Source organism: Zalophus californianus, chromosome 6 (genome assembly GCF_009762305.2).
Source record: "Zalophus californianus isolate mZalCal1 chromosome 6, mZalCal1.pri.v2, whole genome shotgun sequence".
Classification (NCBI taxonomy): Eukaryota; Metazoa; Chordata; class Mammalia; order Carnivora; family Otariidae; genus Zalophus; species Zalophus californianus.
The window spans coordinates 52,379,374-52,393,218 of NC_045600.1; the positions used below are offsets into that span (position 1 = coordinate 52,379,374).

The window sequence follows — 13,845 nt, forward strand, 5'->3', positions numbered from 1 at the left end:
ATCAAATACTTCAAATTTTTAGGTACTTAAACAAAGCTCGATTTCTGCACTTCCATAAAATTCGGATTATGGATACCGTTCCAAGTCTTTAGGAAACCTTCTGTAAGAGCCCTGTGGTTGTTTCAAGATATGTTCATAAATTCTTTGATAGGCCTTCCTTCAAAAGCTGGATCATAATTCCTCTCCCCTGGAGTATGGGCCAGACTTAGGCACTTGCTTCTAACAAAAGAATATAATGGAAGTGAAGGTGGGGTACTTCAGAGTCTAGGTCATAAAAGTTACTGAGGTCTCATCCTTGCTGTCTGTCTTGCATCACTCACTTTGGAGGAAGCCAAACGCTATACTGTAAAGATATAAGAAGCAACCCTATAGTGAGTCCTAAAGAAAGGACTATTAAACATGAAACAATTGAGACTTACTAGTTTTGAAAACTCCCAGCTTCTCTAGTTGGCAAACAATACTAAATTAAGAAATCTTCCAGGCAAAGATCTAATCTAGAGGACTGCCAGGAGACTACTATCCAGGTGAAGCTGAGGTGAAATTGTAAATGCTTTAAGACCTCAAAGATCAAAGATGGTGCCTCAAAGTACCATGCAGTCAGATAAAAGGCCCTCTATATAGTCTAAGGATGTCTTTCACAAATCCTCTTAAACAACAGGCCTTCCAAGAAGATTAAGGAACTATCTCCAGACATCTTAGCAGAAGCCCAAAGTAGAGGAGTTGCCCAAAGGATTTGTGAGCATGACTAGTATGTAATGGAATGAACCCCAATAAGATTCACAAGAGATCCACAAAGATATACGAGAATTATGGGAAGAAACACAGCCAGCTACAACAACAGGAAGGGGCAAAGACAATATAAAATGAAAAGAGGCCTTTAAAAATATCCATAAAATAAAAATCCCCAAATTTTTACTAAAAGGAAACAGCTAAGGAAATTCTACATGTTATGAAAAAGGACCAAGCATCCAAAGGATGACGCCAAGAACCATGGGGAGTTATTTCTGGGCCTTGAGTGCTCATCAAGGAACTTCCAATCTCAGCTCTGCTGCATTTTAGAATTGCTATGGACAGAGATTCCTGTGTGCCTCCCCTTCCCATCACCACCCCACTTTTGAACAAGCTATCCTGGAAGCAGATTTTCCATGCCATCAAATCTTCAGGTGACTGCAACCTCAGGTGAAATCTTGCCTATAACCTGATGAGAAAGCCTCAACCATAACGATCCACTTAAGCAACTCTCCAATTCCTAAACTACAAATAAATGTTATTGTAAGCCACTAAGTTTGGAGGAGTCATTTTTTACACAGCAATAAATAATACAAATTCACACCATAAATTTCTCCTCATACTGTGCCAAAAAAAAATTTACCCAAATAAATCCTTTTTACAGATGAGCACTGTATAATTGGCCAGTTTTGTTTTTCATTACCTTCTAAAGAAGTTAGAATTAAATGCAAGCCTCAGGTATAGTAACCAATTCATTCCAGGAAGTTTTCCTTTCAACTGCTTTAGTGGTGCTTTAATGAACTATTATAGTATGCATATAGCATGGCAAATAACCTTAAATCCTCTATTTCAATTAGGTGAAGTAAAAAATACTATGAACAAGTCATGGGAATAAAAACTACAGCACAGGTCATGGAACACTACATCAAAAACAAATGATGTAATATATGGTGATTAACATAACAATAAAAAAATAAAACTACAGCATAGGGATGTAGTCAATGCTATAGTAAACAGAGTTGTATGGTGACAAACGGTAGCTACACTTGTGAGCATAGATAGAGATGTGGTGTCACTATGTTGTATACCTGAAATTAATGTAACATTGTATATCATCTATCCTCAAAGAATACTAAATATTACCTGTTGTGATGTGCACTGAGTGTTATATACGTAACTAATGAACACTACATCAAAAACTAATGATGTACTATACAGTGGTTAACTGAACATAATAAAAAATACTAAATATTCCCTATTAAATAATTATGTATTCATAATTACATTGCCTATAGTTAGTAGTTAAGTATAATGCTAGAAGGTTTAATGCAAATCTGACACAAAGATAGAAAAATGATCTCGACCATTAAGAGACTTAATATAAAGATGTTAAAGCACATATTGGAGGCTCATAGGTAACATAAACTTAACCAAAATATATATTATGTCAGAGTACACCCAATTTTATTTTATTTATTTTTTAAGATTTTATTTATTTATTTGTCAGAGACAGAGAAAGAGAGAGCGTACAAGCAGGAGAAGCAGGGGGAGCAGCAGAGGGAGAAGCAGGCTCCCTGCTGAGCAGGGAGCCCGATGCGGGACTCGATCCCAGGACCCTGGGATCATAACCTGAGCCGAAGGCAGATGCTTAACCAACTGAGCCACCCAGGCGCCCAGAGTACACCCAATTTAAAAAAAATTAAACATATTTCCAGAACTTACTTTCAAGAAGCTTTTGTCTTAAATAAAACATTCATAAATCATGCCTTTGATCCCAAAGAGAATAGCATCATAAAAAGATTTACAAAGCAAAATCATTTTATCCTACAACTACTCTTTTTCCTCAATCATAAGGAATAAAATTCATAAACGGCCTGCTATAATAATCTATACATAAACTAGAGTTCTATCACAGTACTTAAAGAATACTTGTCATTCTAATATCAACATCTAGCACCATATTTTCTAGTTTTTCTGTAACTGTATAGAATTAGATCACAGAAATCCAGAGATTCCTCTGGAACTTCTGAGGTCTTGCCTCAATCCTCCAAATACAGTCTTGTTTCTCAACTGTTTTTTTTTTCCCCAACTATCTTTCTATGTAAATCTTCTACTTTATACTATTCCCTCCAAATCTTATACTTCCCTTTTTCCCCTTTGTTTTCATTTTATAACATCCAAATTCTCTATTATTTTCAACATATTCAAATTGCAAATATTCCTGAAGAGCCAAATTTAAAATCTATGTTAAAAAATCTATATTTCCAATCTAATCCAGTTCAAAATTCTGTCATCTTCTGAACCTCCTAAACATCCATTACCTTTTTATTTGGTAGTTATTCCCACATTATACTGGTATCTTTACAAATGTACATGTCACACAGTTGTTTGGGTTTTACAGTCAAGGGCCAAGGCCAAATCTATATTTCACTATCTAGCATAAAACCTTTCCCATGGCATGCATGCCATAAAATTATGTAGATAAATCTTTTTATCAGTAAGCATCAACTTAAGAAATATATAATAAATTATCTAATTCAATACATCAAATACTGAGAAATCACATTTTAAAAAATTACAGAAGCTTATCTAGAGTAATTTTTCCAGATTTGTGTGTTTTATTAAGATGGAATCTTACCTTCCACAGGATGACAGGATTGACGAAGACTGATTTTTGACCTTTTAGTCTTTTCTACAGAAAGTCCTGAATCACCAAAAGTTGAATTCAAGGTTTCTTTGAAACTCTGTAGATGTAATTTTCCCTTATGAGAATCTGGTGTCCTAGGCATTTCTTTCCTCTTAGAAAATGAGTTCAATGTGTTTGATTCAGAAAGTGGTGTACTCATAACTTTTTCTCCTACTGGCAAAGAAAACTGAGAATAACCAGGAGACAGAAATTCTTTATTTTTTGCTTCACTCTGTGGAAAATGTGCAAAACTTGGACTCCACTTATCTTCACTTGATGGGATAGTAATACTTCTACTTGTAGAACTAGCAACATGATCTAGTGGTATTACTGCTTGATTTGAAACATAATTTGCATCATTGGTCTCCTTAATATCTAAACACCTTCCAGAGAGATCATCTAAAAATTTATTTTTATTTCTATCTGATGCATGTCCTAATACTTCATCATCAGAATCTGGACTACAAAATCCTAAATCAAAAGTAACAGAAAATAAGTCCTTAGAGCAGTCAAAAACATATTCATCATGCTTCAGTTTTTCCTTATGTACACCTTTTAAATCTTCATGAGATTTCCAACTATTAGTATCACAGATAATTTGATCTTGGGGTTCAGAATTATCATCTAACAATAGTTCATCAGAAATTAAGAAGTGAGAGACCAGTGCCATTTCACTTAAAACAGTTTTGTCTGACACACATGAAGATTTATATTTATTGTTCGAGGGAGAAAGGCTCATGTCATTAAACTTTGTATTACCATCTTTGAAGAGTGGTAAACTTTCATCCTGATCAGTGAGCAATACTGGGGGGCCATTGTTATCCATATCACAAACTTTTTCTTCAACTAAATACTTTGGAGGGTCTATGTTTATTTGAATATGGTTGCTGGATACTATATTTTCATTTTTATTATCTTTATGTACTTTATCAACATAGTCATAGGAACTTGGCTCATCAGAAATCTTATCATTAGTTGCACTATAAAAGCAACTTTTTTCAGAAGGATGATTAATAAATTTAAGTGAATTCAATTCTAAATCCTGTTGAGAATTTACAGGTAAATATGACATCAAACAAGTAGATTTATCATTTTGTAAATACTCGGTGTAAGGTAGGAAGGGCAAATGATCAAGTTCACAACTTCTAGCAATTTCATATTCCAAATTTGAGAGTCCACTGAGAGGTGGAGGAGAATGAGATAAAAATCTCTCTACATTAGCTAGTACCTCTTTTGTTAGTGAAAGACAATTATAAAATTGGTCATCTCTTTTAGCTACACAAAGCTCTTCCTCAAATGGAAGAAATAAGCTAGATGAAACATATTTCTCATCAGTGAAACTGTTATAACCAGAATCTAAAAAATTTCCAAGAAATGAACTAGATTTATTTGTAATTTGACATTCCATTAATCCACGCGGCTGATTAACATTTTCATGGATAGCACATATGGCAGCCGCAACTTCATCTGTATCTGATGACCTTTTATCATTTAGTAGGTCTACCTGAAAAATATTTTCTATAGTAGTACTTCCATCAGTATCTAAAGAATCCATAACAACATCATTATTTCCTTTTATATAAGGCTGATCTTTTTTAAATTCTTTAGAGGCTTTTTTTTTTAGAGAAGCAATTTTAACAGGTTTGATATGAGTTTGTTTAAAAATTTCAGCACATTCTTCATCAGATTTTGTCATTGAGAATGAACTGCCTTGATTTATATTCCTTGAAAATAAAGATTTCTTGTTACTAGTAAAGGTGTCATTGGCAAGAGGATTATATTCATTCCTGGGAGCACTAAATATTGAGCTAACATCTTCCATTTGTAAGTAAGATTTAATTTCCAATTCATAGCTGCATTCTCCCTAGAAAGAAGGAAAATGAAAAAAAATCACAAGAAATAAGAGCCATTACTAAGAGATGAGTTCTACTTTATGTTATTTTCTAAACAATATTATATTACTCAAATGATTACTCAAAATCAAATGATTTTCTAACTTAAAAATTATTCTTTTTAAAAAATTTATTTATTTTAGAGAGAGAGAGAGAGAGCAAGCACGAGCACATATGAGAGGGGGAGGGGCAGAGGGAGAGAGAGAATCCCAAGCAGACTCTGTGCTGAGTGGGGAGCCCGTAAGGGGGACCTATCTCATGACCCTGAGATCACAACCTGAGCCAAAACCAAGAGTCAGATGCTTAACCAGCTGAGCCACCCAGGTGCCCCTAACTTAAAAATTATTCAAATAAATCAAACAAAATTATAAATGGCACTAGTGTAATTATCATAAATTATCTTTAATCAGTTAATATTTTTGTATCCTCAGAACTTAATACATGAAAGACCCATGATAACTATTTGCAGAAAGAACAAATTTAATAAATACATAAAATAAGATTATAGGGGTGCCTGGATGGCTCAGTTAGTTGAGCAACAAACTCTTGGTTTCAGCTGAGGTCATGATCTCAGGGTCCTGAGATCGAGCCCTGCATCAGGCTCTGAGCTCAGCAGGGAGTCTACTTCTCCTCTCCCTCTCCTCCTCCCCCCCAACTTGCACTCATACTCTCTCAAATAAATAAATCTTCAAAAATAAATATTATAGGCACTAAGTTCTTCACTTCTAACATTTAATTGAATAACTATTCTAATTTCATAAAAATAGATATTCAGTAACCAATATATATAAATGAAAACTACACACACGTGTTAAATTTACCCTCTTGATAAGGGTAAGAACTAAGAATAACTTTTGGAACATCTGAAATAAGTGTACCTGTAAATCCATTAGGCTGTAGGCTGAAATATACTATTTTTAACAAATTTTCCAACAAAGAACTCTTTCAGTAAATTTCTTTCTTTTCTTTTTTGTTTTTTTTAAGATTTATTTATTTATTTGAGGGAGAGAGACTGGGGGTGGGGGCAGAGGCAGAGGGAGAGTCTTAAGCAGACTCTGTACTGAGCACAGAGCCTGGTGTGGAGTTGATTTCACAACCCTGAGATCATGACCTGAGCTGAAACCAAGAGTCAGGCACTTAACCAGCTGTACCACCCAGGCACCAAAGGAACTCTTACAGTAAATTTCTAAAGTGTACTTATCACTAAATCTAAAACTATAGTCCCCCCAACTCCTGACCTACCCTCCTCTCTTCCCGTTGAGTGGCTACTTTAGTCAGGATTCCTCTACTATTCAGGGACTTAAACAGTTAACTCTCTAATTTTTGAACAATAAATAATAAATACAATAAATATTAATTTGAGAAGGTTGTCTCCCTGCTAGTGTATATGCTCCCCACAGACAGAATATTTCATCTGTCTTCTTCACTGATGTACCACAGGGCCTGGAATAGAAGAAGACATACAGAAGGCGCTAAATAAATATGTGTTAATTTGATAGCATAGGTTTTGCTGAGATCCACAACTAATTACTCTATTTATATGTATTCATGAATAATAGCTAATAATAAAAATAGCAGTTACAATCTATTGAGTGTGCCTGTTACTGTTCTAAATGCTCTACACATATTAACTCATTTAATCCTCCCAACAACCCTATGAAGAAAGTATTATCATTATTCCCATTTTACAGAGAAACGGAGGCCCAAAGAGGTTAACTTGTATGATTAGTAAGAGGTAGACCTGGGTTTCTAACCCAGGAATTTTGGATTTCATAATCAGAGTAGGTTCATCATTCTGATTCTCCCAAGGAAGAATAATCAAGTAGCTTCTCAAGGAATCAATAATTCCCTAAACTACCACCAGGATATAAAAGACGTACCAAATGACCAATGTGATGGAGAATATTTCAATAAATCCAATCTAGCAAGAATGCTAAATTGGCTTTACTAATGGTTTATATAAATCATTAAGTATATTAAAATTTTACTCTGGTTTATCTATATTGACAGATGATATTCTTCTAATTAAGTCTACTTCTTCACCTAAGGCAGAAAGCTGGTTCCCTACTGAGTCACAAGAAACTTTATAAAAAAACCAAAATATTCTAATATAATTCCTTATATTACATTCTTGTTTCTTATAATAATGATTTCAAATTAAGAAAAGGGGTGCCTGGTGGCTCAGTCAGTAAAGCAACCAGCTCTTGATCTCTGCTCAGGTTGTGGTATCAAGCCCCGAGCCAGATTCTGTGTTCCGTGGGGAGTCTGCTTAAGATTCTCTCTCTCCCCTCTCCCCCTCCTCCTCCCCCCAACTTGCCCACGTGCTCTCTCTCAAATAAATAATTCATAAAATAATTAAGAATAAATATCAAGTATTCTTTTCACAATCATACCCAGCAAGAGAAAGTTGCAATAAAACCCTACCTCTTCATGTCTCATTCCTTCTATCATTTGCATAATGCTTATAAAATGGTGGCATCGATCTGAATGGTCAACTTGATACGTAGGAAAAGGATGATCCTGCCACACTCTCCATTCAGAAAGAGACAGTTGATGAATTCCAATGGTTGGTTCTTGAGTCTTGATTAATGATTTCAAAAATAATAAATATGATAAATATACATACTCAGAATTCATAAACTGATTAAAAAAACAATATACAGATAATAAGCCTAACATAAAAAATCGAATTCATTTGAGTATTTTCAACTAAAATCTCTGGAGGCTAAAGAAACTAATTTCATAAAGTACAAAAATGCCCTTTTAAATACATTTTGAAAGTAACTATTATTTGAGTTAGTACTTGGTTATATTCCTGTTTATACAGTTCCGTGTTAAGAGCAAATATTTAAGAAAATGTGTGGTTTCAAAAGTACTGTTGTGCTAGATTTATATCCTCATCTAATAAAGAGACATTCATAACCTCTCAGTGATAATGATCTTAATTTTTTCATGCTGCCGTTCCTTACTTTTCCCTGGTAGTAAATGCATATAAATTCTGAATAGCCGTATTTCAAACCCTATAAATCTTCTAAAAGGAATCTTTCCTGAGGTTGTTTTTCCAGCTCTCTAGGCATATATGTAACCTTTGATCAAATCTCTTGACTTTTATTAAGTTCACCAATAATTTGTTCATAATAAGAGAAATAATAACATCCAATTTAAAGTTCTACACAATCTCAAAAAGTTGTACAGAGATGCTCATGACAGCATAATTTTATGTTAGTAACACTGAAAAGAATTTGAAAACATAACAGGAAAATAAATAGTCAAGCAAACCATGGTATAATGCAAAATAACATCAATCATGTAAAGGATGCCTATGTGGAAATGCTCGTATAGTAGAAAGTAATGGGAAAAGAGCAGATATTATGTATATTATTACACTCAAGTAAAAATATATACACAATAAAGAATATAAGAAAATTAGTTCTAAACTTAGACTTTAATATTCTTTTTAAACTGTTACATTCTTAATTTTTTAAGCAACTTGACATTCTGATCATGAACACTCTCTCTACTCCCAAATCTACTGTATAATCATTATAAAGAGTATCTGAAAACATGTTCAACTTACTGTTGTGTTTTCCTCATTTTCTAAAGATAAAAACCGAACTTGAGGCAATGTTATTTCTTTAATTTCATCACTGTCTCTTAACCTATAACGCTTGTTCCATAATTTAAATTCTTCTGCTGATAAGAACCAATCTTTCTTTGAATTACTCTGCTTCATTCCTGTAAGTTGAAAAAGTAATTGAAAAGAAGTTTAAAAAAATCTGCTAAGCAAACACAAAATATGCAACATCAACTCAAACTCTCCACCTGTTTATATCTATTCATCTTTACTAAACCACTGATTCTATTCCTTAAAACCAGTATTTTTCACATAATCATCCTGGTTATCACTTTTCTCACCTCTTTGAAAGTACTAGTACAGCCTCCTGTTCAGGAGCTAACTTTCCATAATGACTTCATTAATGTAACAGAGCCAGGTAGGTAGGCTCTCAATCCTGGTTTCTTTTGGACTCTCTCCATGTTGTATCTAAGACCTGGCACAAAAGAGTCAAAAAAACTTACAAATGAAAACTGGTATGATTCTATTATTGTTATCTGAAAGATTATTTGAAGCTTGGTTGGGGGTGGGGGAAGACGTCAAGACTAAAAAGGATTTTTAACTTAAGTCTTAAATGGGGGGGGTAGAGGTAGATAGAAAAGACCTACTGCTTTAAAAAATGACAATAATATACTTTTTAAAAAAATTATATTAAATTAACCCTTTCTAATTTCCATAATCTCTATAGAGGAAAATAATCAGCAAACTGAAAAAGGGTAAATAGTATAAAGTAGTAACTCTGGTCTAATACAGATGAGGACAGAAAAAAAAATCAGAAAGACAACTGAATTAGGAATCAGGAAACTTCTGTCTTAGCTATTTCCAAACATAAGAATATGCTTTTGTAAAATAAAGGGTTTGAACTAAGTGATCTTTCAGGATCCTCTTAGATCTAACAATCTGAGACTTTTTTAAAATAGGAAAGCATTCCTCTCTTTTAGTCACTTTAAGTAAGTTCAGATCTCTAAGCCCAGATGAATTATGCTAATTTACAGAAGATTACATTTATATATGCAACCTTAGCAAGATGAATCCCTAACACTTGAAAAATCAAGGAGAATGGGAAAAAAAGCACAAAAAATAAACATGAGCCAATATTGTCTCAATTAAAAAAAAAAAACAGGTTCTCAAATTTTACTAAAGAAATATGTCATCCATCTCTAGTTACATTTAAGAAACAATTATGAAACATATGGCTAATTTTAACATTTATAAAAATATAATGATCACTAAGAATCATCTATACAAACTTTAATCAAGTTAAATAAATAAATTCAAAAGAATCCAAAATACAGTTGACCCTTAAACAATGCAGGGGTCAGGGGTACCAAGCCCCTAGCTGAAAATCAGCAGTTAACTTTTGGCTCCCCAAAAACTTAAGTACTATAACCTTCTCTTGTTTGGAAGCCTTACTGATAACATAGACAGTCATTTAACACATATGTTTTGTATGTTTTATGTATTATTTACCATGTTCTTATAATAAAAGTAGAAAAAATATTAAGAAAGTCATAAGAGAAAGTACCCTTACAGTACTGAACTGTATTTGTAAATTTGAAAAAAATTGCATAGGATTGGTCCTACACAGTTCAGATCAGTATTGTTCAAGAATCAACTGTACATAAAATCTTTTCACTTTAACCAAAGATTTGGCAAAATGTTGTAAAATGACAGGCATATTCCTATTAAGTAGATTTGTATGAGGTTTAATAGGCATATCCAAAAAGCATTGATTTACAGCTCTGAGTTAAGGGAAATAACATTAACAAATTTAAGTGAATCCAAAGCAAGTGACTAGGAGGGAAAGGATCTTGAAACTTCATGGTATGAAAACCAGTGGAACCAACAGTTAAACTTGAGAGGTATTATATTCAAATACATAAAGAACTGCTACACAGGTAAACAACAGATCAAAACCATTTTTTATATCTAGAAGATAAAACTAAATCAGTGAGAAAAAGGTAGAAAGACAGATTTTTCAACATAAGAAAGAATCTTCTTCTATACAGCGTTTCTACATAGGGAATAAACCCTTATAATGAAATACAATTTCCATTAACAGATATTCAAGTTGAGGTTGAACATGCACTTAACAAGAACACTGAATGCAGACGAAAACCACAATGAAACACCACCTCCCACCTGTTAGGATGCCTACTATCAAAAGATCAAAACATAACAAGTGTTGGTGAGGATATGGAAAAATTAAAATCCCTATATACTGTTGGTGTGGTAGTAGAGAGGTGTAGCCATTAGAGAAAATGGCATGAAGGTTCCTCAAAAAATTAAAAATAGAAGTACCATAGGATCCAGCAATTACACTTCTAGGTATATATCCAAAAGAACTGCAATTAGGATCTCAAAGAGATATGTGTACCCCATGTATACTGTAGTAGTATTCACTATATGCAAGAGATGTAAGCAATCCAAATGTCTGACAGATGAATGGATACAAAAAATGTGGTGGGGTGCCTGAGTGGCTCAGTTGGTTAAGAGTCTGCCCTCAGCTTGAGTCATGATCTCGGGGTCCTGGGATAGAGCCCCACATCGAGCTCCCTGCTCAGTGGGGAGTATCCTTCTCCCTCTCCCTCTGCCCCTCCCCCCTGCTTGTGCACTCTCTCTCATATAAATAAATCTTTAAAAAAAAATGTGGCATGTACATACAATGGAATATTATTCTACCTTAAAAAAGAAATCCTACCATTTCCTATGAAGGAACCTATAGGAAATTATGCTAAGTGAAATAAGACAGTCATAGAAGCACACATACTGCATGATTCCACTTATAAGAGATACCTAAAATAATCAAACTCATACAAGCAGAGAATAGAATGGTGTTGCCAGGGGCTGGGTGGAGAGAAAAATGGAATTGTTGCTTGAAGTATCTAAAGTGCCAGTTACATAAGATGAATACATTCTAGAGATCTCTGTATAACATAGTGCTTATAGTTAACAAAATGACATTGTTCTTCTTAAAATATTATTAAAAAAATTGCTGCAGAAACCACTCCTATCTTGATAGGTAATTTGACCAGATGACCCCCAATGTTCCTTCCAAATCTTAAAATATATCTATAATGTTATGATTCTTTAAAAGCCTTAATTAAAGATTAAGTAAAATTTAAAAGAAAAAAATTTTAGTTTCTCATCTTCATAGTATTAAAATTTCAAGATATTTTCTTGATATCACCAAAATCTCTGTAGTTCTTAAAGTAGTAACACTCTCATTACTAGCTACACTCCCTGGCACCATAATTAAAAGAATTTGTTTTCTCTTCTGCAGAAAGGGAAAGAAACCATTCTGTCTCCTTTTCTTAAAGCAATTCCAGAGACACCTAATGTTTTTAAATCTTTTCTTTAACTCTTTGATGTTATATGCAAATCTCTGTAAAGTCTGAGCAAGCCTCTAGTTAGCGTTTCAACCATAGATGTTTTTCTTAAGGATGTAGGATCGCTCTCTGCAGTGTAAACATCAAGGAAGATAGTGTCCCTATCTCCCAGTCAACAGGGAAGTTTAGCCTAGGCACCATTCTCTTCACTATATGCATGCAAAGACAACAGAAGTCTTATTTCTTTGAATAAAGGCAACAAAGCTAACACAAATGGCTACCTCAATTACCAGGTGATTTGGGGATGAACTATGAAAGTATATACAGCAAAAGGTGCTATCCTCTCATAGGACAAGTTACTATTAATCTTGAGAATATCTATGTAAAGAATCATAACTGCCTGAAGGGATGTATAGGGTAGCATTTCCGTCTTTGTATTATCTTAGTGGATTGTTTACGATGCACACTATAATCTGATTCAGTGCTTATTCAATAATAAAAGTTTTCTTCCTTTTCTACATTTTGTAAAGAGGATTCTCTGGGTTGGTAGGACATTTTAATTTTCCCTCACTCTGTTCTGTCACTGTCTCCTTCCCTTTGCCACAGGAATAATCTCTTATTCTTTCCAACACCCATAACACCCTAGAATGTACACTGAGTTTCTCAAAAAGGAAACATATCAACATATGGCCTGCTAACAACAGGAAAAAAAAATACATGGCTCCAATGCAAAGTTTTTTATTTACCCTTCTTATAGGAAAAGTGAGAGGACTTCCGCTGCAAGTTCCAAGGCTTCTCTGGTTCATAGACACCACATGTGATGAACATTTTGTGTAATTCTGGATTGATTCCATCAGGAACCATTCGTGGACTTCCTTGGTGAAAATGAAGAACCTGCCTGTTACCTGAAATAGCTTTATAAATACTTCTTTTGTTGCACTGACTTTGATTATAAGTCTGCAAAGAAAAATGTCAAATTACATTATTTCTATAATAGTCACTTAGCCATAATAAGAAGTTATTATATTTGTTTGGATTTATTATAAACAGTAAATTAAACTCTGATCCACTTAAATACTGAGACTATCTGTTATCTTGAATTGAGACCCGTTCAATTAACTCTTGAAAATCAGTTCAAAATTTAGTATTATAAAAGCCTACTTTCATAACTATATCGCACAAAGGAAATCTACCTTTTATTTAGGATCTTTCTATTTTTGAATAAGGTGAATATTTATATATATTAAGTGTAAACTGCCTTTTTTTCTAATACTATTCCCGTATTCCAGCTTGTTACTTCATCTCTCTACACTTCAGCTTTCTTCACTGTATACAAGAAAAACATTATTCCCTGTACAGGATTAAATGAAATAATGCATCTGACGCACTTAGAACACTGCCCAGGAGAGTAGGTACTCATTAAATGTGGACCATTATGATTATTTTACAGATAAGAAAACTAACATATGAATACATAGGTTAAGTGGTTTGCCTAAGCTAACACAGTTAGAACCTAATTCCACATACTGATAGTACATAGATTTTTACAAGTTGCCAGATATTTAATTTATTGCAATCATTTTATAGATAAAATGA

The 13,845-nt window shown here is 33.7% G+C and overlaps 1 protein-coding gene across 1 annotated transcript in view; it reads right to left on the reverse strand.

Moving 5' to 3' along the window:
• FANCM (FA complementation group M) overlaps positions 1-13,845 on the reverse strand; it is a 60,938-nt gene that overhangs the window by 15,164 nt on the left and 31,929 nt on the right. Inside the window, exons 11-14 of the mRNA XM_027568720.2 lie at positions 12,996-13,206; positions 8,885-9,042; positions 7,732-7,887; positions 3,368-5,279 (exon numbers count right to left, since the gene is read on the reverse strand). Of these exons, the coding sequence (XP_027424521.2) occupies positions 3,368-5,279; positions 7,732-7,887; positions 8,885-9,042; positions 12,996-13,206 (2,437 nt within the window). The remainder of the gene's footprint in view (positions 1-3,367; positions 5,280-7,731; positions 7,888-8,884; positions 9,043-12,995; positions 13,207-13,845) is intronic.